General features: G+C 37.3%; 2 protein-coding genes across 5 annotated transcripts in view; one reads left to right on the top strand and one right to left on the bottom strand.

Annotated features, from left to right (window-relative positions):
• Positions 1-5,890, bottom strand: part of LOC139972175 (BTB/POZ domain-containing protein 9-like) — a 30,440-nt gene extending 24,550 nt beyond the window's left edge. The window contains exon 1 of the mRNA XM_071979170.1: positions 5,745-5,890. The gene's annotated coding sequence lies outside the window, so the exon portion shown is untranslated. The remainder of the gene's footprint in view (positions 1-5,744) is intronic.
• A 75-nt stretch (positions 5,891-5,965) lies between these two features.
• LOC139971433 (uncharacterized) lies at positions 5,966-19,507 on the top strand. Of its 4 annotated transcripts, none has more exons than XM_071977907.1 (7): positions 5,966-7,131; positions 10,046-10,207; positions 10,520-10,810; positions 11,390-11,590; positions 11,699-11,905; positions 13,734-13,817; positions 15,005-19,507. In XM_071977907.1, exons 3-5 carry the CDS (start codon positions 10,728-10,730, stop codon positions 11,781-11,783), a joined length of 369 nt encoding a protein of 122 aa, XP_071834008.1. In that variant the 5' UTR covers positions 5,966-7,131; positions 10,046-10,207; positions 10,520-10,727; the 3' UTR covers positions 11,784-11,905; positions 13,734-13,817; positions 15,005-19,507. The 4 variants fall into 4 exon arrangements, with proteins under 4 accessions (XP_071834008.1, XP_071834007.1, XP_071834006.1 ...); XM_071977906.1 differs by having other exon boundaries at positions 5,966-7,870; XM_071977905.1 differs by having other exon boundaries at positions 5,966-7,911.
• Positions 19,508-21,607: the final 2,100 nt, after the last annotated feature.

The raw sequence follows: 21,607 nt of genomic DNA, 5'->3' as shown, positions 1-21,607 counted from the left end.
AAAGGATCATCAACTGAGGGTTCTTCACTCATCTTGAAAATTCAAAACTACAAGACCAAAAAAACATTGTCCCGAATAAATTTGCTTCTGTTGATGATACTAATATGGAATTTGCTGATGTATAGTATCTTTGCATCAGTGCTTATTTCCTCTTGCATTTACCACAACCACTTTTAACCATTAAACCAAAACGTCCGCTCATTCTAAGTAAAATAATATACAGTGCAAACTGCTCTAATATCAGTCGGAGTAACTGTAAGATATGGGTACGTCAAAAACTGCATACACATATCATAAGACATTTGACATGTCCTTCCTCCTGCTGTCCTCCATGTAAAATCTGCGTTAAACAAGGATTCAGCCAGGAGAGCTGGTCTCCTTGTTATAATGTCCTGGCTTATTGGTTCATAAATGATTAAAATTGTCTACTACGGACACCAATTTGTACCAATACTGTAGCCAATTTGTCCCATATTCAGTACATTTGTTGTGTGCGATAATCTCATGAAATCTGTTGAGAAATATTTGAAAAGCTCTTTTTGTTCCAAGAAATATATATTTGAAGTTTTGATAAATCTTGGAAACCCTGGGTATTAAATATGTTCAAACTATGATGTGGAGTGTTGCACTGATCAATTTTTTTAATTTAGCCCTTAGTAAGTTATCCCCTAATTAAAAACCCACATAGAACATTTGAATAATATGATATTTCTCTTTTCAAAGAAGAGATAAAATATTTCAAAAAGGTTGCCTTAGGCCACAAACCTGTGTTCAATGTCCTTGAAACCACAGTTGTGAAAACAAAGGGATAATATAAAAGAAAATTAAGTAGTCACTCCCTTAACATCATCAATGTGCATAATTAGCTAATGTTTACATGCATAAATAAAACTAGAATTGAGAAAGATTTGATGGGAGTTGCAACAATATCGATGATTTCTAATGCCTATTAGAGTGATTAGGACAATGTTCTTCATAGGTGTCCATAGACCTTTTTAAGTACAGTACACACTGACAAATATGCAAAGATATCAATTTCTAATTGATGTCGGTCAGTAAGACTGATGGTTGATGCCATGCATAGAGCTCTACATTAATGGTGCTGGTCATTAAAGGTGGGCTCGCTCGTAGATTCTGTCCTTCACACCACCCGATTCAAAATAATATCAATACTGCCATCCACTGGTTCGTCGCTGTTGTCACGTAATTTTATAGCAATCCCGTATGGCTAGTAACAATATACGGGTTTGGGTACCTGGAGCGGTGGCCTTGACGAAATTCCTGCATAGTTCTTGTCTGTGGCAGTGTCAGTAGTATGCGGTAAATTATTACACCACTTTTTCGTGTGTGTTGTGTGATACAAAACTCTGTGGTTTGTTTATATACGTTAAGAACTTTTCACGACTAGTGGGCTGTACAGTACAGGTTATGGTCGAGTTTTGCATTAGGCGTAGGCATTTAGTTTGACCAGGGAGCTGCTACTCTAGCAGCTCCCTGGTTTGACTACTTTTAGGCCTACACTGTCCGAAGTCCGAACTGTTTGAGTGCCCTGGTTTTGTAGTTGATTCACTCATTAGGAAAGCTATGCATGCTTTATCGAATATCAAAAGTTTAGCCAATAGAAGTGCAGTAACCTAATGCAATTTTACTGTAACAAACCCGACAGTGTATTTCAAACTTCTCCAGATGCACCAGTCTTGTACTAACTGGAGTAAATATTGTAACCGAAGTCGCAAGTCAACATTTTTTTACAGCTCAAGAAACTAATAGTGTAAGTCTGATACACGCTGACTCGTGTTACAAAAGTACAAACGCGAATGAGTGAAAAAATTGACAGAAGTGATTACAACATTGGGTATCAAACGTATGGTCAAGTCCGTCATTTGTGAATAATTGGTATTTCAGCCAATTTAGGTATGAATTATGTATAGAAACAGTCTGTATTTTTTATAATTTTATATATAAATTTTAGTTATATATATATCAGGAAGAAAAGACAAAGCATTTCTTTGTCATATGTATATTTACCGATATTTGGGCTCCTGGCCACAGGCCACGTGAACCGAATTAAAAATAACGAAACTTTAACTGTAAGAGGGAAGGAAAAGACGTTGCCATATGGGGCAGCTCCACCCTCTTCAGAAAGGATTGGCAGAAAGGGAATATGGAATGAACAATAAATTAATAGTTATTTCCACTGAACTACTGTACTCCAGAATTGAATATCCTGCTTCTTGTTCCGAAAGGCTCCCAACGAAATGCCAAAAAGTCGGCAACAGGGTTTGGGGGGAGGGGTGGGGGTACCCAGCCCCACCATGGGGCTACCCCTGCAGCTCATCACGACTGACTCGAATTACAACTCTAAACTTGATACTAGTCAACCACATATTGTCCATCGAAAGTTGAACTGAAATTGGATGGAATTTAAAAAATACTAGCTGTCTGCATGGATCATACTCTATACTAGTTGTGTGACCATATAGGCGTACGGGCTCTAGTCAACCAGGAGGGACACTGGGGGAAGCTATTTGTCTTGCCAGAGAAATTTAAAAATTGCCCGGACATTCCTAGCACGATTAATTAATTTCAAACTTCGACGTCAATGAAGGACAAAGAGAACCATATATAGGCCTACTGTATGTCTGACCATAAGATCATTGGATATCCAGTCAAAACGTCCCTTTACCAAAATGTCACCGCTTTTTTAAGACCAAAACGTCCCCGCAGTCATAACGTCCCTGTGAGTCAAAACGTCCCAGCTTTTATAATCAGTTGGAATGCAAGTGTGGATGTTTTTAGTTCAAATCAAAGAGCAAGGATAAGTAAAGTTTAGGCTGAAAAAACAGTTTTTAAGAGTGGGAAGTGCCGGTTATGAGGGCGGAAACATTTTTGAGTATAATTTTCTGAGGTAAGATAATATAAATAGAAAAGGGAATGCAAGAGAGCTGTAGGGTCATAGGATTTTTTTAAACACGAGTTGGTTTCTGAATGAATATATACGATATTGAGGGAAGGGAATAAAAAAGATTTTTTTTTGTTTACGTATATACAACCAGTTACTTTTGGAATATGCGAGACGGGCTGGATGAAAGTGATATATATTTTCCTACAGCACATACGTTTATTTTTTTTTTCTGAAGACACTTTACATTTTTGATTATCGTGATTGTTTGCCTATTTTTCTACCTTATTCCAGAATTTATTCTGCCTTTTTATTTTTTGATGGTCTAGAAGGGGGACTCTGGCTAAAGACCCCAGCCCCCTTTCCCGTCTCTGCCCTAAACGATATAGTCCTTCAGATTTATTTAGCGCCTGAAATCCAACTTGCATGCCGATAACTTAGCCAAAATATAACTTAAAATTAATGTATATTCACAACTGTAAATGAATGTGATAGACGGGGACGTTTTGACTTACGGGGAAGTTTTGACCAATGGGGATGTTTTGACCAACAGGGACGTTGGTAAAGGGACGTTTTGACTGGTAAGCGATCAATCAACCATCATGAACAACTATTTTTTTTAGCTCTTTGGGAAAACTGAATAATCTTTCATTTGCCGATTCCTGAAACATGGGAAGTACGGTGTGGGGGGGGAGGGGGGCTTTCCGTCTTGATCCGCAAGTGTAGTGAACGTTCACCAAAACAAGTGTGTTGTGCTTGGGACTAGCAAGGGGAGACTTATCAACCTTGGGAACATATATATTTTTTGGGGGATGGGGGGGGGGGGGGAAGTCGGCAAACCAAAAAATACAGGATAAACAGAGGGAAGGAAAGGGGTGATAAAAGAGAGAGTGAAAGACAGATGAAGGGATACAGGAAGAAAGTGAAGAAATGTGGAGGTGGAGGCTAGGGGGAGAGATAGAAATGATATGAACATACAGAGAAAAGAAAACCAATGGCAGAAAAAATGGAGATCACTGGGATACTGTCAAATACACAACAATAGTATACAATCTAAATACCGGAATTAAATATTGCACTACATAAATACAGCTTTATAACATCAATCAAGGGGAAGGGTATAATGTTCAGGATGATGGAAAATACGACACAACAATAGATGATTATGGTCTCTGATCTATTAGCTTCTTTTCTCTATTGCTACCAGGATGTAAGTGACCACAGGGACACAAAACTCTCTAAGTAGTGATGACCTCTGACCCTTACTATGCCTTTCTGTTATCTTGCCAGGAATTACACCAGTGCATGACAGAAGGTGAGAGACAGGACTGATTGATCGTGTCGATAGGGGTGTTTGATATACACGTGATACAAGAAGATAGACGTAAAATGTAGCATCGTTTGAACACTACAAATGGGACCCTCCTCCGCCCCCCCCACACACACCCTCCCCCACGTTCAATATCATATCCCCTCTTGACAAAGGAAATGAACACCAGTATAAATAAACCAATACAGATATTTATACCCGCTGTTCATCCACAACTATTCCAGCTTGTTAAATCTTGTAGATTTACGACTTCGCCGTCCTCAACTGCGTGTAGGCCTATATACAACAATACAAAGCTGAATGTTTTTCTTTGATTGAATTTCCCCAACCCAGCTTGTCTTGAATTAGAAGGTGGCCAAGCTCATGCCGCACAGTCATAGCTACTATCGAACAAAATGGACGAAAGCAATTGATTTCAATCTGGAGAGGCAGATGTATCAATAGCTGCAGATCAAACGATTTGTGAATATCCCACGACCTGTTAACGAAAGTCTGGGAAAAGTGCTGAACCCCTGTCGTGTGTATGATCTCTTTTGTTCAGATTTGTTCAGATTGTTCTTTTTCTTTCTCCGGAATACATTGCCAATTTTAACAATGTCATTAAGGTAGTATGATAAGAATCATGTTCACATTTCACAATTATTTGCAATTAGGCTATCCTATAGTACTTAAAAACTTATTTTTAACATTGAAGATGTACAGTAGCTGCCAAGGTAAATCGTCTTACTTTATGTAACTCACAACAGTAGGATAGGCCTAGTATTCTTTTGTTCACACATGTGTCAAATTGAAGAACAAGTAGGCCTTGTCATGTCAAATGATCAAAACATTACTGTAAAAGTTGACCAAATGTTTTGTGATTTAATTTGTGGTGGTACTTTCATGACGACACATGTGATCTTTGTTTAAGCCTAGGTGACCAGTTTTCCAGTGATAGTCTGTGGATATCTTGTGCTGTTTCCAAATTATAAAAGTGTCCCCTAAAAAATATCCCCAAATTTTATGTCCTGACCAGGGAACAACTTTTAATTTGTAGAAGGCACTGAACAATTGCATTCATAGAAACATCTTAAATGTAAGCTGTGACTATTCTTCAAACCAAGGTACTGGCACCCCAGATTTCAACAGTTTCATTGCCTGTAGGCCTAGGCTACTTTGTAAATTGTAGCCTAGCCTAGTTCACATGAAAATATCTTTGTACATTACAAGTTATGGCTAGCAATATAGAATGAGACTTCCAGTTGACTTCAACTTCAAGATTCTTTGGCATTGAATATTGTCTTCGACAACATTTGTTTGTGGACGTTAGTGTTCTGACCTGTAGTATTTCACGAAATTCCTTGAAACTACTGAATCACCAAAACAGTTAACATAGGCTAGGCTTCAGTAATCTAGAAACAAGTCTAGGCCTAGCCTAACCCAAGTAAGGTAGCATAGGCTTGGTGTTATGCCTAAGCCCTTTTGATATCCAGTTTGCTACTGTTGGATAAAACAATGACTGACTTAACTGACCTTCATAAAGCGGTCGCTGTGGGCTAGTTCTCATCTTAATTCTGAGATAAAATTGCCGTTCATGAGCGCTTTAAGGTACGTTGTATTTGTACATTGTACATATAGTATTACTGATACTGATAGACCTATACGAAAGCCTACCGCACCGTAGCATAACCTAGACTTGCACGAACACAAGTGTTGACAATATTTAGGCCAAAGGTTGCCAGTATCGCATGGAACGCCAGTGTGGCAGTAATGAGTGTCCGGGCGTCCGTAGGACACTTATTACTAGGAAATAGTGTCTCATTTGCGTGAATAGTGTCTCAGGGACACTTTCCCTTGCTTTCTACGCCACCGTGGAAAGTGTCCGGGTTCTCTTCAAAGAGCTTTAACGTGGTTCTGTTGAGTGACAAACATTTCTGGCCCTATCTACGTTCCCTTATTACTTAAAAGGAGGTAATTTACTAGCGAAGACCAGGTTGACAATGTTATATATCGGTCAGCATGCACCCTCAAAACTCGGTTAAAGTATAAATAATACTTCGAGTGTCGACTGTTGTGGGAAGAGGCGGCAAAATGTTATTATTATCATTGAGACTACACTCCAGAGGGACGCTGTCCGCTCTATTTCGATCGTCGACTGTCAGAAGGCTGCATAATGAATGTTAAACTTATCTTCCGAACTAAGTAGTCATGTCTGTCTGAGATCTGCTGCTTATCAATCGTTACTACCATTAGGGTAGTTGTTTGGAAGGTCGGAATTTCTAAACGTTGGAGAAAGATCAACCATGTAGGTCGAAGGTAAATGTATTTTAACCGATACGCGGCGGCGATAGTTCCCCGCCATCCGGAGCATGGAGGTCAAATCCGGGGTCAGAGCAGGGAGTTGTTATTGAAAAACTCCCTGGTCAGAGTTAATATATTTTATTCAGTACGCGGGAAATGTGGAAATCTCCCGCTCTACGTTCTAGGTGTGACATGCGTATTTGCATTCTACTGTAAAATGTATACTGCTGTTTACTCAGTGAAGTAAGCCGAATGTGCCGTCTACGTCGTTACATGTCGCAGGCCCAAAATTTCTTAGTAGCTGCATATATGCACGCACAGTAATTGCATTAAGAGTTGAGACCGTTAACTTACTTAGCCCGATCTGATATTACAAGATGACTTCTCCTGACCTGGATACCGATGACGAGTAGGCCTACATTATCATTGGAAAATATCTTTCGTCAGGACTGTACCCTGAAAAGTCTACGATAAATCTAGAAAGATCGATAAGGGGAAGATCGAAGAGTTTAAGACTGACGGGAGATGCCGATCTAGTTTACGTCGGCCCACATGGCAACGAAGATAGGCCCTTGGCCAAACTTCCCACAAAATTAAAGCTTACAAGAAGGGTTTGGCGGTAAGTGTATTATTTGTTTATTTGTATAAAACTTTTAGGAATTATTTCCACTGAAGAAAATGATTCCATAGATATGCATATAACTTGAACTAAGTGCATTGGCCATTTGGGCCTTGCAGATTATAGGTATATTTTATTATTTGTAATCACCTAAGAGTAGAACTGAAAAGTCTAAACTTTATTAGTGTTAGAGAATATCGTGATGCATAATTAGTCGGCAAGACACGAATAGTATTAGGCTACTATAGGCTAGCCTACTGTAGCCTAGGAGTAGGACTTCGAGAGTTAACCCTATATTTGCAAATAATTTGCTTTATTCAAATTCAAGCCACTCCGATTGGCAATCTCTGAAATAAAGCCTACTTGGTATAATTTTTGTTACTCTGGTAACTGCCAAAACTCCCAGATCAGCTGTCAGTTACATATCAGCTGTGTATTGTGTACCCATGCAATCATGATTATGTGTTTGAAATTGCTAGGTTAAAAAAAAAAAATCTTCAGGATAGGACTTTTCAGATTTTCTGAAAGATATGTCCTGGGATTAGTCCCCTTACTAGTTAAAACACAAGGTAGCAAGGGAGAGGGGGGGGGGGTCCCTGTCTTGTCCATTTGGAGGATCAATTAAATTAATGAGTGTTACTTTATTATCTCTTTCTTTTTAGAGGTTTTCCCATATTTTTTTAATATATTGGTGCCGGGATGTGCACAGACACTGCAGCAGGTCGAATATATGCTATAGGTAATCAGTTGGCCACCTGCCCATCACTTCATTGTCAGAAGGTTAGCTGTGTTGGCTAATAATTTTTAATAAGTTTAATGGGCCTCTTTGCTGGTGATATTTTAATTATGCAAACATGTACATGGTTATGGTATGAATATTCATTAAACATTCTTCCACAGTAATTAAGGTTGTTAATATATGCACAAAACAATGATGCAATTAAATTAGTGCAGGTTAAACCATGGAGCTATAAACCTGGGATTATAGCTCCATGGACCAAGTTTATATCATTTATATTAAATTTGCAATGTATTATCACATGTAGACACTGCTTGGTGATATACTGTAGTATTGCTAGAATAGTGACCAGAATGGACCTAAAAAACTAATATAGGCCTAGTGTAATCTCTTTGACAAATTTGAGGGTGGGTGAATAAATTTCTATTCAGGAGGATAGCTGGTTGTTGAGAGAAACAATTGAAAAAAGAGCAAATAAAAATGCACAAAAATTTGCTTTTGTTTTATCCCACATGTTATCATGAACTTATTTGACCAAATGATAGGAGTATTTTGGTATAAGACCCTAATTTGAAAGAAAGGGATCTGAGAAGGTGGCTAAATCAATAGAAATATCAGGTTCATTTCAATTTCTGTAAGAGTCCTTGTAGGACACAAGTGGTGACAATTTCACCACCTAAGTATTATTTTCATCTGCATTTCAGCAGGAGGCACATGTACACCTGATTTTGATGAAATCTGCAATGGAAGTTGTGTAACATGTTTTTTTTTTCAAATACCTATCCTAGCTCATAGGCCTTACATGTTAATGGAATACATATGGACCACCTTATGCGTTCAGCTTATTAATGCTAGGCCTGGGTCGAAAATACTGTTCACAAGCAGCACAGTTATCACTAAATCACTTTGTTTTTTGTCATCTAAAAGCAATATTTGTTTGCATGATTGTAACTGCAATGTCATTCACCATATGCATAGTTATCAACCGATGCTTAAAGTTTGCATCCCTTTGTTGGCCAGTGCAAGAGTATAAGGAGTATGTGTGGAGATTACCCAGAGAATGAAAGATCTAGCTCATTCATTTGTTCTTAAAGTTATAATTTACTAAGCATATATTAAAGATGATCATGATGGTGGTACATTCAGTAGACTTAATGACTCGCAGTACTGTCGGGAATTTTCATGTACTGCAGCCATAAACACAAATTTCGCTAAGAACACATTTTGGTATTTTTTTTTAGCTGCGTATAATTAAAGCAACAGGAAAACCTTTACATAGGACTTCATAATTATCTTATATGAATTTCAAAATGAAAAGAAAACTGAATTGTGATATGAAGCAAGAATGACACATGAACATAACAGAGTTCAGTAGTTGAATTGTTGTCATAAAGAAGTATCCGAGAAAATGTCCTAGGTACGTACATTCATATGCAGTTCATAACTAAAGTACCAACAGAGCCATAGCCTTTTGTCCAAAATTCATCCCCAATGAACCCATATGCTTATTTCAACATCTATTATTTAAGTAAAATTTGCTACTTTTTAATAACTAAGAAGTCTTTCCTTCCATATACTGTAACCCTACAGTGTGAATTTCTGTCATTAATATAAAAAAATTCTGCAAATTCCCTTCAAAGATTAATTTGTAACATTTCTAAATGCTTACAATATCATGTTTATAGATACCAAGGTATAGGTTGTACCAATGTATGCTTCCTACATCAGTTAGCTGTAACCCTGTCATCTCACTGACAGATTCCAAGGCAATTTTCTGACTAACTATTAATCACTCATCCAGGTACTTATACATCTGTTCCCCCCCCCCCCACCCCACATTGAAAGGTGATGAAAATGGTTACCAGGCCTATTATAGTCCCTAGTGACAATTACCATCTAGGTTGTCAGCTAGATCACTGCATGTGACTTGCATCTCACTTCAGAGATTTCCCATTGGACTTCCATATAACAGCTGGGTTTGACAAGTCAGTAAGTAATAGGTTTGGTAATGAAGAAAAAAATGGTAACAGAGTCTTCCAGTGTGAGTTACAATAAAAAAAATAAAAAAAATTGAATGTTTAGCATTTTACAAAACTCAGATATAAATCACTTGAACATCAGTTCGTATGATTAGATTGTGTATGGTTCTGAATGCCATTTTACTTCTTTTTTTAGATGGGTGTGGATATGATTGGACCCCTTCCAGAGACCATCAATGGAAATAAGTACATCATATAAACCCTATGTGACTATTTTTCAAAATGGCCAGAGGCTGTTGCTGTACAGAAACAAAACAGCAAAAACTGTTGCAAACTTTCTGTTTGAAACCATGGCCAGGTAAATATCCATCTACTTTTGTTTCTACTTTACATGGAATTAGTTATGCAGACCTGCATTTGCACTGTTTTAACTGTGACCCAGAAAGCGGCCAAATGGTTACAGAAATTTATAGAAGTTGTTTCTTAAGTTAATGTCAATGAAATGTTAGTGGGATATGGTCAGTGCTTTTAACTTACTTTTTTATTAAAATCAGTGCTGAAATGATTTCCTGATTAAACCATGTAGCCATTCTGCAGATGCCAGTAGTTCATTACATTACTCGTAATCAATACTTTAACAATAGTTATTTAAATGTTTCCATTTATTTAGATTTGGGTGCATGAAAATTGTCATCTCAGACCAGAGAGGAGAATTTGTTAATGCTCTGAACAAGTCCCTGTTTGACATGATAGGGGTAGACCACAGAGAATCCTCTAGCTACCACCCACAGACCAATGGGCTTGATGAAAGATTCAACCAAACTCTGCAAAGGTCACTCATCAAGGTTGTCAATGAAAACCAACATGACTGAGATGAAATGCTGTCTTCAATTCTCATGGGGTACCATACAGCCAAACATGGTTCAATAGGTCTTTCACCTTTTGCTGTGATGTTTGGAAGGTTTGTAATAATTTAAACCTGCCATTGCTGAATAGAGATTTAAATTTGCTAAGGCCATATACAGAGAAAAAGCAATCAGGGATAAGAGAGTTTGGACAAATCTTGCATAGCTACACCAGTCCTCTGTACGATAAAATCTAATTTGACACATCCCAGGTCCTGGGAAAAAACGCTAAATAGACGACCATCAATAACCCAATTTAAGTTATAATATCTAAACAAATAAATATTAACCCTGTATATGGTACACTCTGCAGCAAGTACAAAATATGAACATTCATTAAACTGTAAATGCATGCCCATTAACTTAAAAGATACATGCAATTAATGCCACTGACATTGGTTTTGTTTTTCATATACTATATATTTATCATAATTGACTGGTATGCAAGTTGGACCTATAACAGCACAGAATATATATAAGGGTTTTATATTTGTGCTGGTTTGAGTATGTGATGTGACTCAAATTTCTGGTTCAATGGTCTTAATAGTGAAAATAAAATATATAAAAATTTATTTATTCTTCAGTCAACAAAGTGTTGTGAATAATTGAATGTTAATTTATCTTCATATATCCAGAGAGCCATTGCGACCAGTCGACATTGAAGACAACATTGTCCAACCAGAAGCTCCTACTACAGACTGCAGCGATGTACAGCGGGAGAGGGTTTTTCAACTCATGTCACAGTCGCGGGACATAATCAAAGGTGTTGTGAAAGAAAATATTGGCAAAGCCCAAGAACGGCAAAAAAAGAATTTGGATAATAGGCACCATAAAAGGTAATTATATAATGCTATGTTGTACATTGAAGTTGTAATTAAATGAATGGCAACATATGCATTGTATTATGATGTTTACGTATATCTGCTGGATTTTATTTTATTCAGAGCTTCGAAGTTGGTTCCAGTGTTCTCATACGGAATGCTAGAAAGGATGCCCGAAGAGGAGGGAAGCTCGAAAACTCTTGGCTAATTGGGCCGTATGAAGTGAATTGGCTGTGAATGAGAAAGTACTGTGCACACTTATTAACAGTACCACAGGCCTTCCTCAGAAGAAGAAATTCAATTCAATATTACTTAAAGAATTTTGCACAAGTAAGATTTCTTTGCAGTATTTTTTTTTTTGGGGGGGGGGTGGGGGAGGAGGAGGATTGGCATGATTCCTCCAGAATTTCCTTAAAAATAATCAGCAACTTAATCAGTTCTGAGTATTTGCTGGCTTATGTGAGGGTAAAGTGCTGTAGCTGTCTTCACACAATAAATCGGTTTCGACTTAATGGCCTAACAAATTAACCATTATTGCCAACAATAATAAAGACGGAAATAAGTTAATTAGAAGAAAACTTCAGTTTCCTGACAATTGTTTTCAGAAATTAAATTTCATTTGTTTTAGTTTTGAGAAGATAATTTTATGTGATGTCAGTTTGAAACTCTGCAATTTAATGTTCAACTTCTGAAGAGCAGCTTTCCTGGCTTTGATAATAATCGTAACCTATTCATTCATGCTGGCGTGTGTGTGCGTGTCTTTGTAACGCCCACATTGTAAAAATCGAAGCTTAGATTGATCCCATAGTTTGTGCAAAAGAGTACATTGTTGAGTACAAGAAGCGTATTTTATTGTTTGAGGTCAAAGGTCATTCGGGTCAAATTGTGAAACCTTGTAAACATGGTATATCAATATTGGAAGCTTGGGCAGATCTCGTACTTGGTAAGATAGTGCATAACATTGAGTAAAAGAAACTGTTTGATTTTGTCGGAGGTCATAAAGGTCATTTGAAGTCAAAAAATGCCAAACGGTTACCTCACTCCCCTCTAACCTGTCCCTACACTAACGCACCTTTCTAAACATAATATTTCAGAAGCTTGGAACGATCGCATATATGATATGTAATTGTACCACATTGAGTACAGAAGCCTAATGTTGTGGGCCGAGGTCATAGGCGTACGGGACCATTTTAGTTTGGGGGGGGCAGAAAGTTTTGTGCCCGAAAGTTCCCGTGACACTATCTAAGCGGAGCGCCACCATCGGTTGGCGCGTAGCGTACAAGAAAATTGTTGGCAAAAAAAGCCTCTCAGATTGCCGGAAACGGCACATCTGAGGCCTTGCAAGTTGCATATAAACATTCTTTATTTTATAATCTCACATTTTAGAAATTTACACTTCCCCAAAAATTTGGCAAATTAGAAGAAGAAAAAATGGTTACATCACTTTGAAGAGGAAAAATAGGACAGTATATTTTTTAAGCTCATATTTAGTTACCGTATTTATTATTTTAACACAGTACTCAGGTACATCCAGAAAAACATACATTGTTCAACGACACGTAGGCGGGATAATGTCGCTGTGTCGGGTGAGACAGCAATTTGTCTCATAAAACAGTATAAAATGTAACAAAGAGTATGATAAACCTGTACTTCTAGGCTTGTAGGCACTCCCCCCCCCCCCCCCAGCATGAAAAAGAAAAATGTTTCTTATATACACTCATGTCGGAGATGTCCAGGTATACAGTTGACTAGTTAGAAAAAAAAATTGATCGCGCAAAAAGCGTGGTAGCCCACGTGAGCTGTGCTTACGGTGGTGCTACACGGAAATATTCGGGCATCATGATGCTAAATAAAGAAAATCAATGAATTGTCGGGCAAAAATTTGAAAAAGATTTGGGCAAGCTATATATATATATATATATATATATATATATAATATATATATATATATATATATATATATATATATATATATATATATATATATATATATATAGTTTCTCTTCTTAGGCTGCCCGAATTTTTCAGGACTTTTGCCCGAATTTCTTGTCCTCTGGAAATTTGTTTTTTAAGACTCCCCGCCAGGCCTATTTTTACAATTCATGGTTAAGTAAGTTTCCAGTGTGCTATGATTGTGTTCTTTGCTTTGATTCAACAGAGATCTGTTTGCAACAGTTTTTTCTTCAAATTCCACGAAGCAGTTGTATGACCAATTGAAGAAACTCAAAAAGTTTGAAGTACAGTAAGTGTTAAATATTTCATTAAAGTGGGATTATATGCACTCCATAATCATGCAGTTACTGATACCAACCTAAGTGGTATACATTGGCAGTTACAAGCAAAATTTTGTAGTGCTTAAGCAACTCTCAAAATTCAAGCAGAAACAAATATTGATTAATATTAATGATAAAGGTGCTCTACCTGTTACCTATCATCATCGCTCAGCCAAACGCTTTTAGATGTTTCGCTACTTGTTGCAAACTTTTGTTGTGCTATATAGTAATGATATGTATACTTTCAATGGTTAAGCACTGCATTTAAAGGAACTTTTTATTGAAAAATGGGATCCAGTCCTTCTGGTCATATCATTGTTTGTAAGTTTATCGCCCTAAGCCTTGCCTTGTCATGAATTTTACTTTCTGTGAATGAGTGCTTGAACTGTTGGCCCGTCCTGCCAGAAAATTTGAATCTAACACTGACTTACGTCGATACGTGACCTTAGTGCTGCACATAGGTCACACTTGATCAGATCTCACTCTTAGCTTGGCCTTGATACAATACACAGGAATGCGTACAGACTTCAATAGGCTATCAACTTGCCATACTGTATATCTGAATGCTCGCATGCTCAAGGAGGATCAGATCCCACACTTGGGGGTTCAAGTTGCTATACTCTGAATAATCGCATGCTTAAGGAGGATCAAGCAGACCCCACAAATGAGATGATCAACTTGCTAGTCTGAATCTCACATGCTCAAGTAGGACGAGACGTACAAGGGCGATCAACTTGCTATAGTTTGCATTCTCGCATGCTCAAGGATGATCAGACCCTACAATTTGGGTGATCAACGTCCTATCGTATAAATTATTGCATGGTTAAGGAGGATCAGACCCACAAGGGCAAACAACATGCTAGTCTGAATATACTCCATACATGCTCACGGTGGATCAGACCCACAATTGGGGGATCAATTTGCTACAGTCTGAATGCTCGCATGCTCATGGAGGATCAGATCTGCATTTGTGGCAATAAACAATATTGCTAGTCTGAATGCTTCACCTTGTTATTACCGAATGCTGCAACATACATTAATTTGAAGTACCCATTCGTAATGATTGCTGAAATCATGTTTTCACAGTAATATTTATTTCTATTTAATTTCTGTAACTTTGAAGCAATGCTTACTATTCATGCGTCCTTTTCTGCAGGCTGAATTACCTCAATGACGTTCTTGTCTCTCATGCTGTGGACCATCTCTACCACCTTGTCACAGGTTGCACCGAAACAGAAGCTGAAGCAGCCTGTAGTCAACTGCGCAAAAGCTTACCAAAGTAATGATCCTGATGCACAATTATCTTTTCAATATGATATGTGGTGTAAACATGCATTTTTTTAGCTTGAATGTGGTTACTTATTAACTTCTCTATTCAGTCAATAATTTTAAACTTTTATGTATAGGTATAGGTTGGTGCCAAGGGTCAGAGCATTTCACCAGGATAGGAAGGGAGGCTATCCAAGCTGAATATGATGAGGTTGGAGATGATCAGGTGTTTGAGTATACAACCAGTGGTTAAGACAAGAACTTGATAATTTATGATAAAAAGGTTTCTTTCTTTCATGCATATCATTATTGTTTGTCCCCCCACCCCCACTGATAGACAATTCCAGAAAAAAAAATCCCGCTTAAAGTTTAAGTATGTTTATATGTGCAACATAGATTAAAAACAGCAAGCAACAAGAAAAACAAAGCATAAATGCCGTCAGATAGCACTTTTTGGAACCGGCAATAAGTGTCCTTATATTAAGCAATATTTAATTCACACATTCCCTCTGTTCAAACCACACTAGATTGGTTTCAATTCAATTCATAACCCCCCCCCCCTCTCACACACACACTTCCTCCCCTCCATATATATCAAAGGGTCTGTTTTTCTCCCCCTGGCAAGGAGGAAAATGTGCACACAATTAGTATACTGAATAGAATTAGTATTTCTATTATCTTATTATGCATTTAGTAATGGCATTGTAAGGTTGAATCAAGAGCAATGTTCCCAGAGAACTCCAGTCAGAATGATGGTATAAGTAAATCCTGGGATTGTTTTTGTTGATTGTGAAGTTCAAAGGACTCTAAGGTGACAAAATTCTAACAAAAGTCTCACATAACAAGCATATATTTTACCACACGTGGAAATTAAGTTGTTCTATTGGTAGTTGTAATCTATAAACTCATGTGTCACATCCAGGACAGTAAATGGCAGTTAGTTCGTCTTTCTTCAGGTAAATGGAATTTTTACATTCACCATCTAATTTTTTAAATTCTGTTCTGCTATGCTTTGCTTTGGTCACACAAATAGGTACTAATTAACAGAAAACTGGCTAAAACAAGCAGAACAATTATCTTTCCAAGATGAGGGAAGCCAGCTCACTTGATATAGCATACATTCGTTGTTAGTTCTAAGCATAAACCTCGAGTCGTGACGGTATGGGTTAGAAAAAAATGATTTGTCATATTGCGTCATCTCAATATCAATGCTTAATTTGTTTGCTGATTTAATAAACGTATGCGTTAATACTTGTGTGTGCGGTATGACACCTGGCTTCAAACACGCTATCTTTGGAAGGGAAGCTTGGAAAATGTAAGATTTGGTATGTATGTGAATCATATTGATTATATCCTGTATTTTTTGGGGTGGATGTCAAAGGGTAAACAGGGTTCAAGTTGTGAAAACCTTGTAAAAATTATAAGTTCAAGAAAGGAAGCTGAACAGATATCATATTTAGTCTGTAAGTATACCACATGGCTAAAAGAGGCCTTTGTTATTGTGGAGATTAACAGTGGTCAAATTTTGTAAACCTTTAAAACTTGATATCTCAAGATGAGGAAGCTGGAAGAAATCTCATATTTACTGTTTTATGTATCACATTGAGTGAGTACAAGCAGGCTATCAGTGGTCATTTGTGTCAGCATCTGTCATTGTGAATATACTGTTTGTCACTTCTTGCTGTATTACTAAAGATCAAGTGTGTCAGTATGTCATAGAAACCACAGTCTGGTTTTTGCATACATGCTACTTGACAGCTGTCCTCATATGCCATTCAAGTATATCAAGGCAAGTAACAACTGGGATATAGTTTCTTTATCTGTGATGCATTATGTAGTTGTTGCAACTGAATAACCGTTTTCGTGGAAAAGGTCTTGTATCATGTAAGTTAACTAAAATCTCAATTAAAGATGCGGAAGTAGAACGCACTCATCATACAGTATATCTAGGTGTTTGTATTGATGACAAAGTAAGTTTCACTGGTCATATAAGCAGAATACTTAAACGGGTGTACTTCATAGTCTCAACTCTATCATATATAGTTCCATATTTTCATGTTGATGTAAGGAAAAGAGTTTTTACTGCCAATATCTTACCACACCTAATATATGCTGTTTCTGCTTGGTATCACTTTTTACTAATTAAAGATAATAAGAGAATTTTTTTTTTTAAAGTATTGTTCTAGAATTTTTAATATAGATTTTAACTTTCTTATGAGTACTATAAACAATGCTGCCAAAAATGAGTTCATTAGAAGTGTAAATTGCATACAGAGAAATGACAGACATTCTTTGCATACCGAACTTAACTCTCTACTTCGAGAAACTACTAGGTATAATCTGAGAAACAAAGCAATAACATCAAAATTCAGAATTAATGTGTATAGATAGTTTTATAGTTTTATTTATCTTGCTGCTATTTTATTTACAAAATGGTAATCTGGATAATTTATTGTAGACAGCTGCACTTGTACGTTTTGTATATATATATGTGTGTATATGTATGCGTGTGTATATGTGTGTATGTATGTATATGTATGTATGTGTATATATGTGTATTTTTATTTTCAGTGTTGACTGGTCTTGGATGCTCCCCAGTAAAGGATTCAGGTGATTATACTGTTGACTGTGTCAAGACCAAACTTTTAGTGCAAAAGAATATTTATTTTATGTCAAAGGAAAAGGTGGGCCAAATATGTAGACAAAAGCAAGAGAAATGTTAACTGATACCAAGTTGTGTGAATTGTGTACAAATATGATCTTACTGGCTTCAGCTTGCATTTCCCAATTAGCCCTAATTGATTTTTTTTTCTTTTCCAACATTTGAACAATAGTCATTGAGATACTTTGACTAACACTAAACAATCTGAGTGTAGTAGAACTGGTTCTCACACAGCCTCCTTTCCCAGTATTTATGTTAAGCCTGATACTTAGTGTGACCAGCAGCATGTCATTTGAAGGTAGTCTGTGTAGGCCCCAAAGTTGTATTGTGACATCAAGAAGTACTTTCCTTGAGGTCTTTATAATCTCCAAATTTTTCTCAGACATTTTAAAAGAACATGCAAAAGGACAGAATGTCCCAGTGAGGTAAATTTCCTACAGGTGGTACAAAAACAGTTTAATAATTTTGACCATAGGTGACCATATTTTAGTATCTGGCATATTTGAAGCCAATGCAACATAACTTTCAGCTGATTTTTGTTGAAAATAATTGATATAGCTTAGAGGCCTTTATGCCCATTAACAATACATCGTAGCAACAAACGTTTTTGGTGTTTATCATGGTGAGATATTCGTTTGGAAATACCTTCTAATGAATAATGCACTGCCTGACTGTGCAGGCAATATATCATGATTCGATGGTTGACATGTCATGAACACACGAAAACACCCTACACAAACCCTCTGCTCCTATACCATATGATTTTATATTGCTTCCCAAGTACCATTTCTAACCAGCTAGGCATTGCCCAATCTTAAAATATATCACATGAAAAGGAATTCCCAAGTATTTTCACCATAGTTAACATTCACAGCCTGTCTATAATTGGATTAACAATAGTCTACCTTTAATTGATTGCCTGACCAACAAATACTGCTAGGCTACAACTGTGGACGCCAAAGCATGGTTTACTTTGATTTATGTAACCTTTTTTTCCCATGTGAATGTCATTTTGTCTTGAGATCGCCAAGATTTCAAAAGTTTCTAGATGTGAGGCTATCTGTTATTGTCAATGGTTGTCAAGCATTAGTATTAAAAGTAGAAGGGAAATTGGATGATTTTTATAAAACAAAGTATTTGAAACAGCTTGTACTAAAAATAAAGAAACAGATACAGTTGTTCTATGTCACAATAGACGTAGGATGTTGCACGAGTCTTGCAGCACTTTTGTCATTTTTTAGAAATGTATTTATCTTATGCAGCAGAGAACATGAAGGAGAATTAAATTTGCAATAAATTTTAAATTAAATTGATATTTCCATTCATTTGTGTCTGTCCAAATAGTATCATGCAAGAAATCAATGACCATATATGAGCCATTCATCATGTAGCGAAATTGGTCTAAAGTTCCTCTATAAATCCTGCCATTAAGAAACGCAATTAAGATGAAAAGGCATATTCCAAAGAAGCCTTGCTGTCCTGTTGTTTTTGCACTACGTTTCCATACAGAAGAGCTTGTAGGACACATTTATCCGTGCTATTCTCTCATCCTGTCCGCGCGGACAGAAAATCACCACACACGGACGTTTTTTCCTAGTTAATAGTGTCCGTCCGGACAGATAATACTGTCCGCCGGACACAATTCCCCCCGAGAAAGTTGTCCTACGGACACAATTCCCGTGGAATAGTGTCCGTGAGACGCCCGGACACTATTCCCTGTCACACCAGCAGTAAACCTGTACGATGTCACACGAAGACGCACTAAGATGACGACAAACCATTTTTAACCACTGGCTTATTAAGACATGAGAAACAAAATTCTTCTCCAAGCAATATCGAAATTTTGAGGTTTCATCAATAAATAAACTTGACTTGAATTGAAATGTGTTGAAGAGAGAACTTAGGGTACGTCAAGGGCGTAGGAACCGGAAAACCCCTTTTTCATTTCCAAATGAGAAAAAAATCTCATTTGGAGCACCAAATTGCATCTAAGGCCAGGTGAAAATACAAATATTTACAAAATGGAGTGGGTGTTGAAGTGTGCTATATTGCACCAAATTGCATCTGAGGCCACCTGGAAATGCAACAAATTTCCAAAGGGGAAGGGGACACCCCTCCCCTTAAACCCTCCCCAGGCCGGCCATCAGTCTTCAGCCCCCCCCCCCACTCATAAGTACCTTCCTACGCCACTGGGGTACGTGTTACAATGAGTACCACGTACATAGCATTTAGTGCATGGTGCCGATTACCTACCTGTTGTTACCGAGTCCGAATCGGAAGCAAATCAAGCACTTTAACCCTTTTAGCAAATAGGGAAAATGTTTAACTTTCGCAATGGATTAAGCTTACAAAAAATGGCGGGGCAGAAAGCCGAAACAATTTTTGGGCTCATTTGGCTATGCCTCAAGCACGCGAAACGTTTTTCATCTAACACACACAATATGAATACACAGTGTCTGAGTGAAAGGCCTACAACACGTTCGTACGTCTTTTATTGTATGGCTGTAGCAGTAAATGTAAGTTTGAAAGTTTTTATTTTTATTTTAAGGCTTATTTTGGGTGGTAGAACTTAGATGTAGTATGTGTAGTGAGCCTGCTGGAGAATATATATAATATATATATAATATATATATTATGTCAGCTTACATAAACTGTTGCATCCATACATACACGGTAACCCGGTTATGATTCTGTAAACACAATGCAAGCCTCCATCTATAGCAATCTTTTTAAATTATTCCCGGACCCAACACTTAGTTATTATGGCATTATCTGTAAACACATCTTTTCGAGTTGTGTTTTTGAGTGGCTTTGGATGTTTTTTTTTATTCAAGCTTGGGTGATAATTGATTAATAAGGTGGAAAAAAGAATGAAACATTGCTGTTAGAAAGCAATTAAGTCAATTTAATTCCAGTAGCATCTCTCTGTGCCAGATTTGTAGGGGAGCGTTAGGTCATGCATATGGTACATATATTTTACAGTATGTATGTATGTATGTATGTGTGCGTGAGTGTGTGTGCGTGTGTGCGTGTGTGTGTGTATGTATATACGAGGATGTTTGTTTGTGACTACTGATTGACGGCCCACGTAATATGCATTTACTCCAAGAACATCGCTCAAGCATACCTTGGGTGACATATCGTTCGAAGTATATAGCTGCTCCTCACCTATGGAATGGATTACCACTATAACTCAGTTGTTGTGCTTCCCTCACTTTATTCAAAAGACTTCTGAAAACTTATATTATGGGTCAAGCAATCATCAATGTTAACCAATAATTATTTTGTTCATTCAGTTTTGCTTTCTTCTTTCTTTTTCTCTGTCGCGTCTTAAGCACCCATACGGGTGGATATGCGTGCGTTATAATTCACCATGAGTCTTCTTCTTCTTCTTCAAATTGCAGGGCCCGTTCTTAAGAATATGACCTTTACTTGTTTACGACACACATACTTATTTCACTCGATCTACCCATTCTGAGACCCATCGGGATGATTTGGAAGTGATCTCCGTTTTTTCCCTGATTCAAAGAAAATGCGTTCCGTCAAAGATTCGCGAAGAAAGCCAAATGTCGTGAGTGCCATAATTCTGTTTATATTTTGTAGATAAATCAGTGCAAGGATTCAAAACCGTTTCCTTCAAGTTCAGCGAAGTAGTCAGCCGTGTATAGTGAAGTGCGGTTCCCATGCAACGGGGAAGATCACACATTCATTCATTTATTTGTTGTTTTTTTTCACATAAATAGCCTACAACATAAATTTAAAAATTGTGTGTACGATTCTTTTAATTTTCATCTTCGCAAGTCCGTAATGAATTGTTATAAGAGTAAC

Source organism: Apostichopus japonicus, chromosome 8 (assembly GCF_037975245.1).
Source record: "Apostichopus japonicus isolate 1M-3 chromosome 8, ASM3797524v1, whole genome shotgun sequence".
NCBI classification, from domain to species: domain Eukaryota; kingdom Metazoa; phylum Echinodermata; class Holothuroidea; order Aspidochirotida; family Stichopodidae; genus Apostichopus; species Apostichopus japonicus.
This window is presented reverse-complemented; position numbering and strand designations above follow the sequence as displayed.

Coding starts and splice junctions, on each gene's coding strand:
- LOC139971433 (XM_071977907.1), top strand. CDS start 10,728: ATGCTGTCTTCAATTCTCATGGGGTACCATACAGCCAAACATGGTTCA. Junction 10,811..11,389: donor TTTGCTGTGATGTTTGGAAG/GTTTGTAATAAT, acceptor TCATATATCCAG/AGAGCCATTGCGACCAGTCG. Junction 11,591..11,698: donor GATAATAGGCACCATAAAAG/GTAATTATATAA, acceptor TATTTTATTCAG/AGCTTCGAAGTTGGTTCCAG.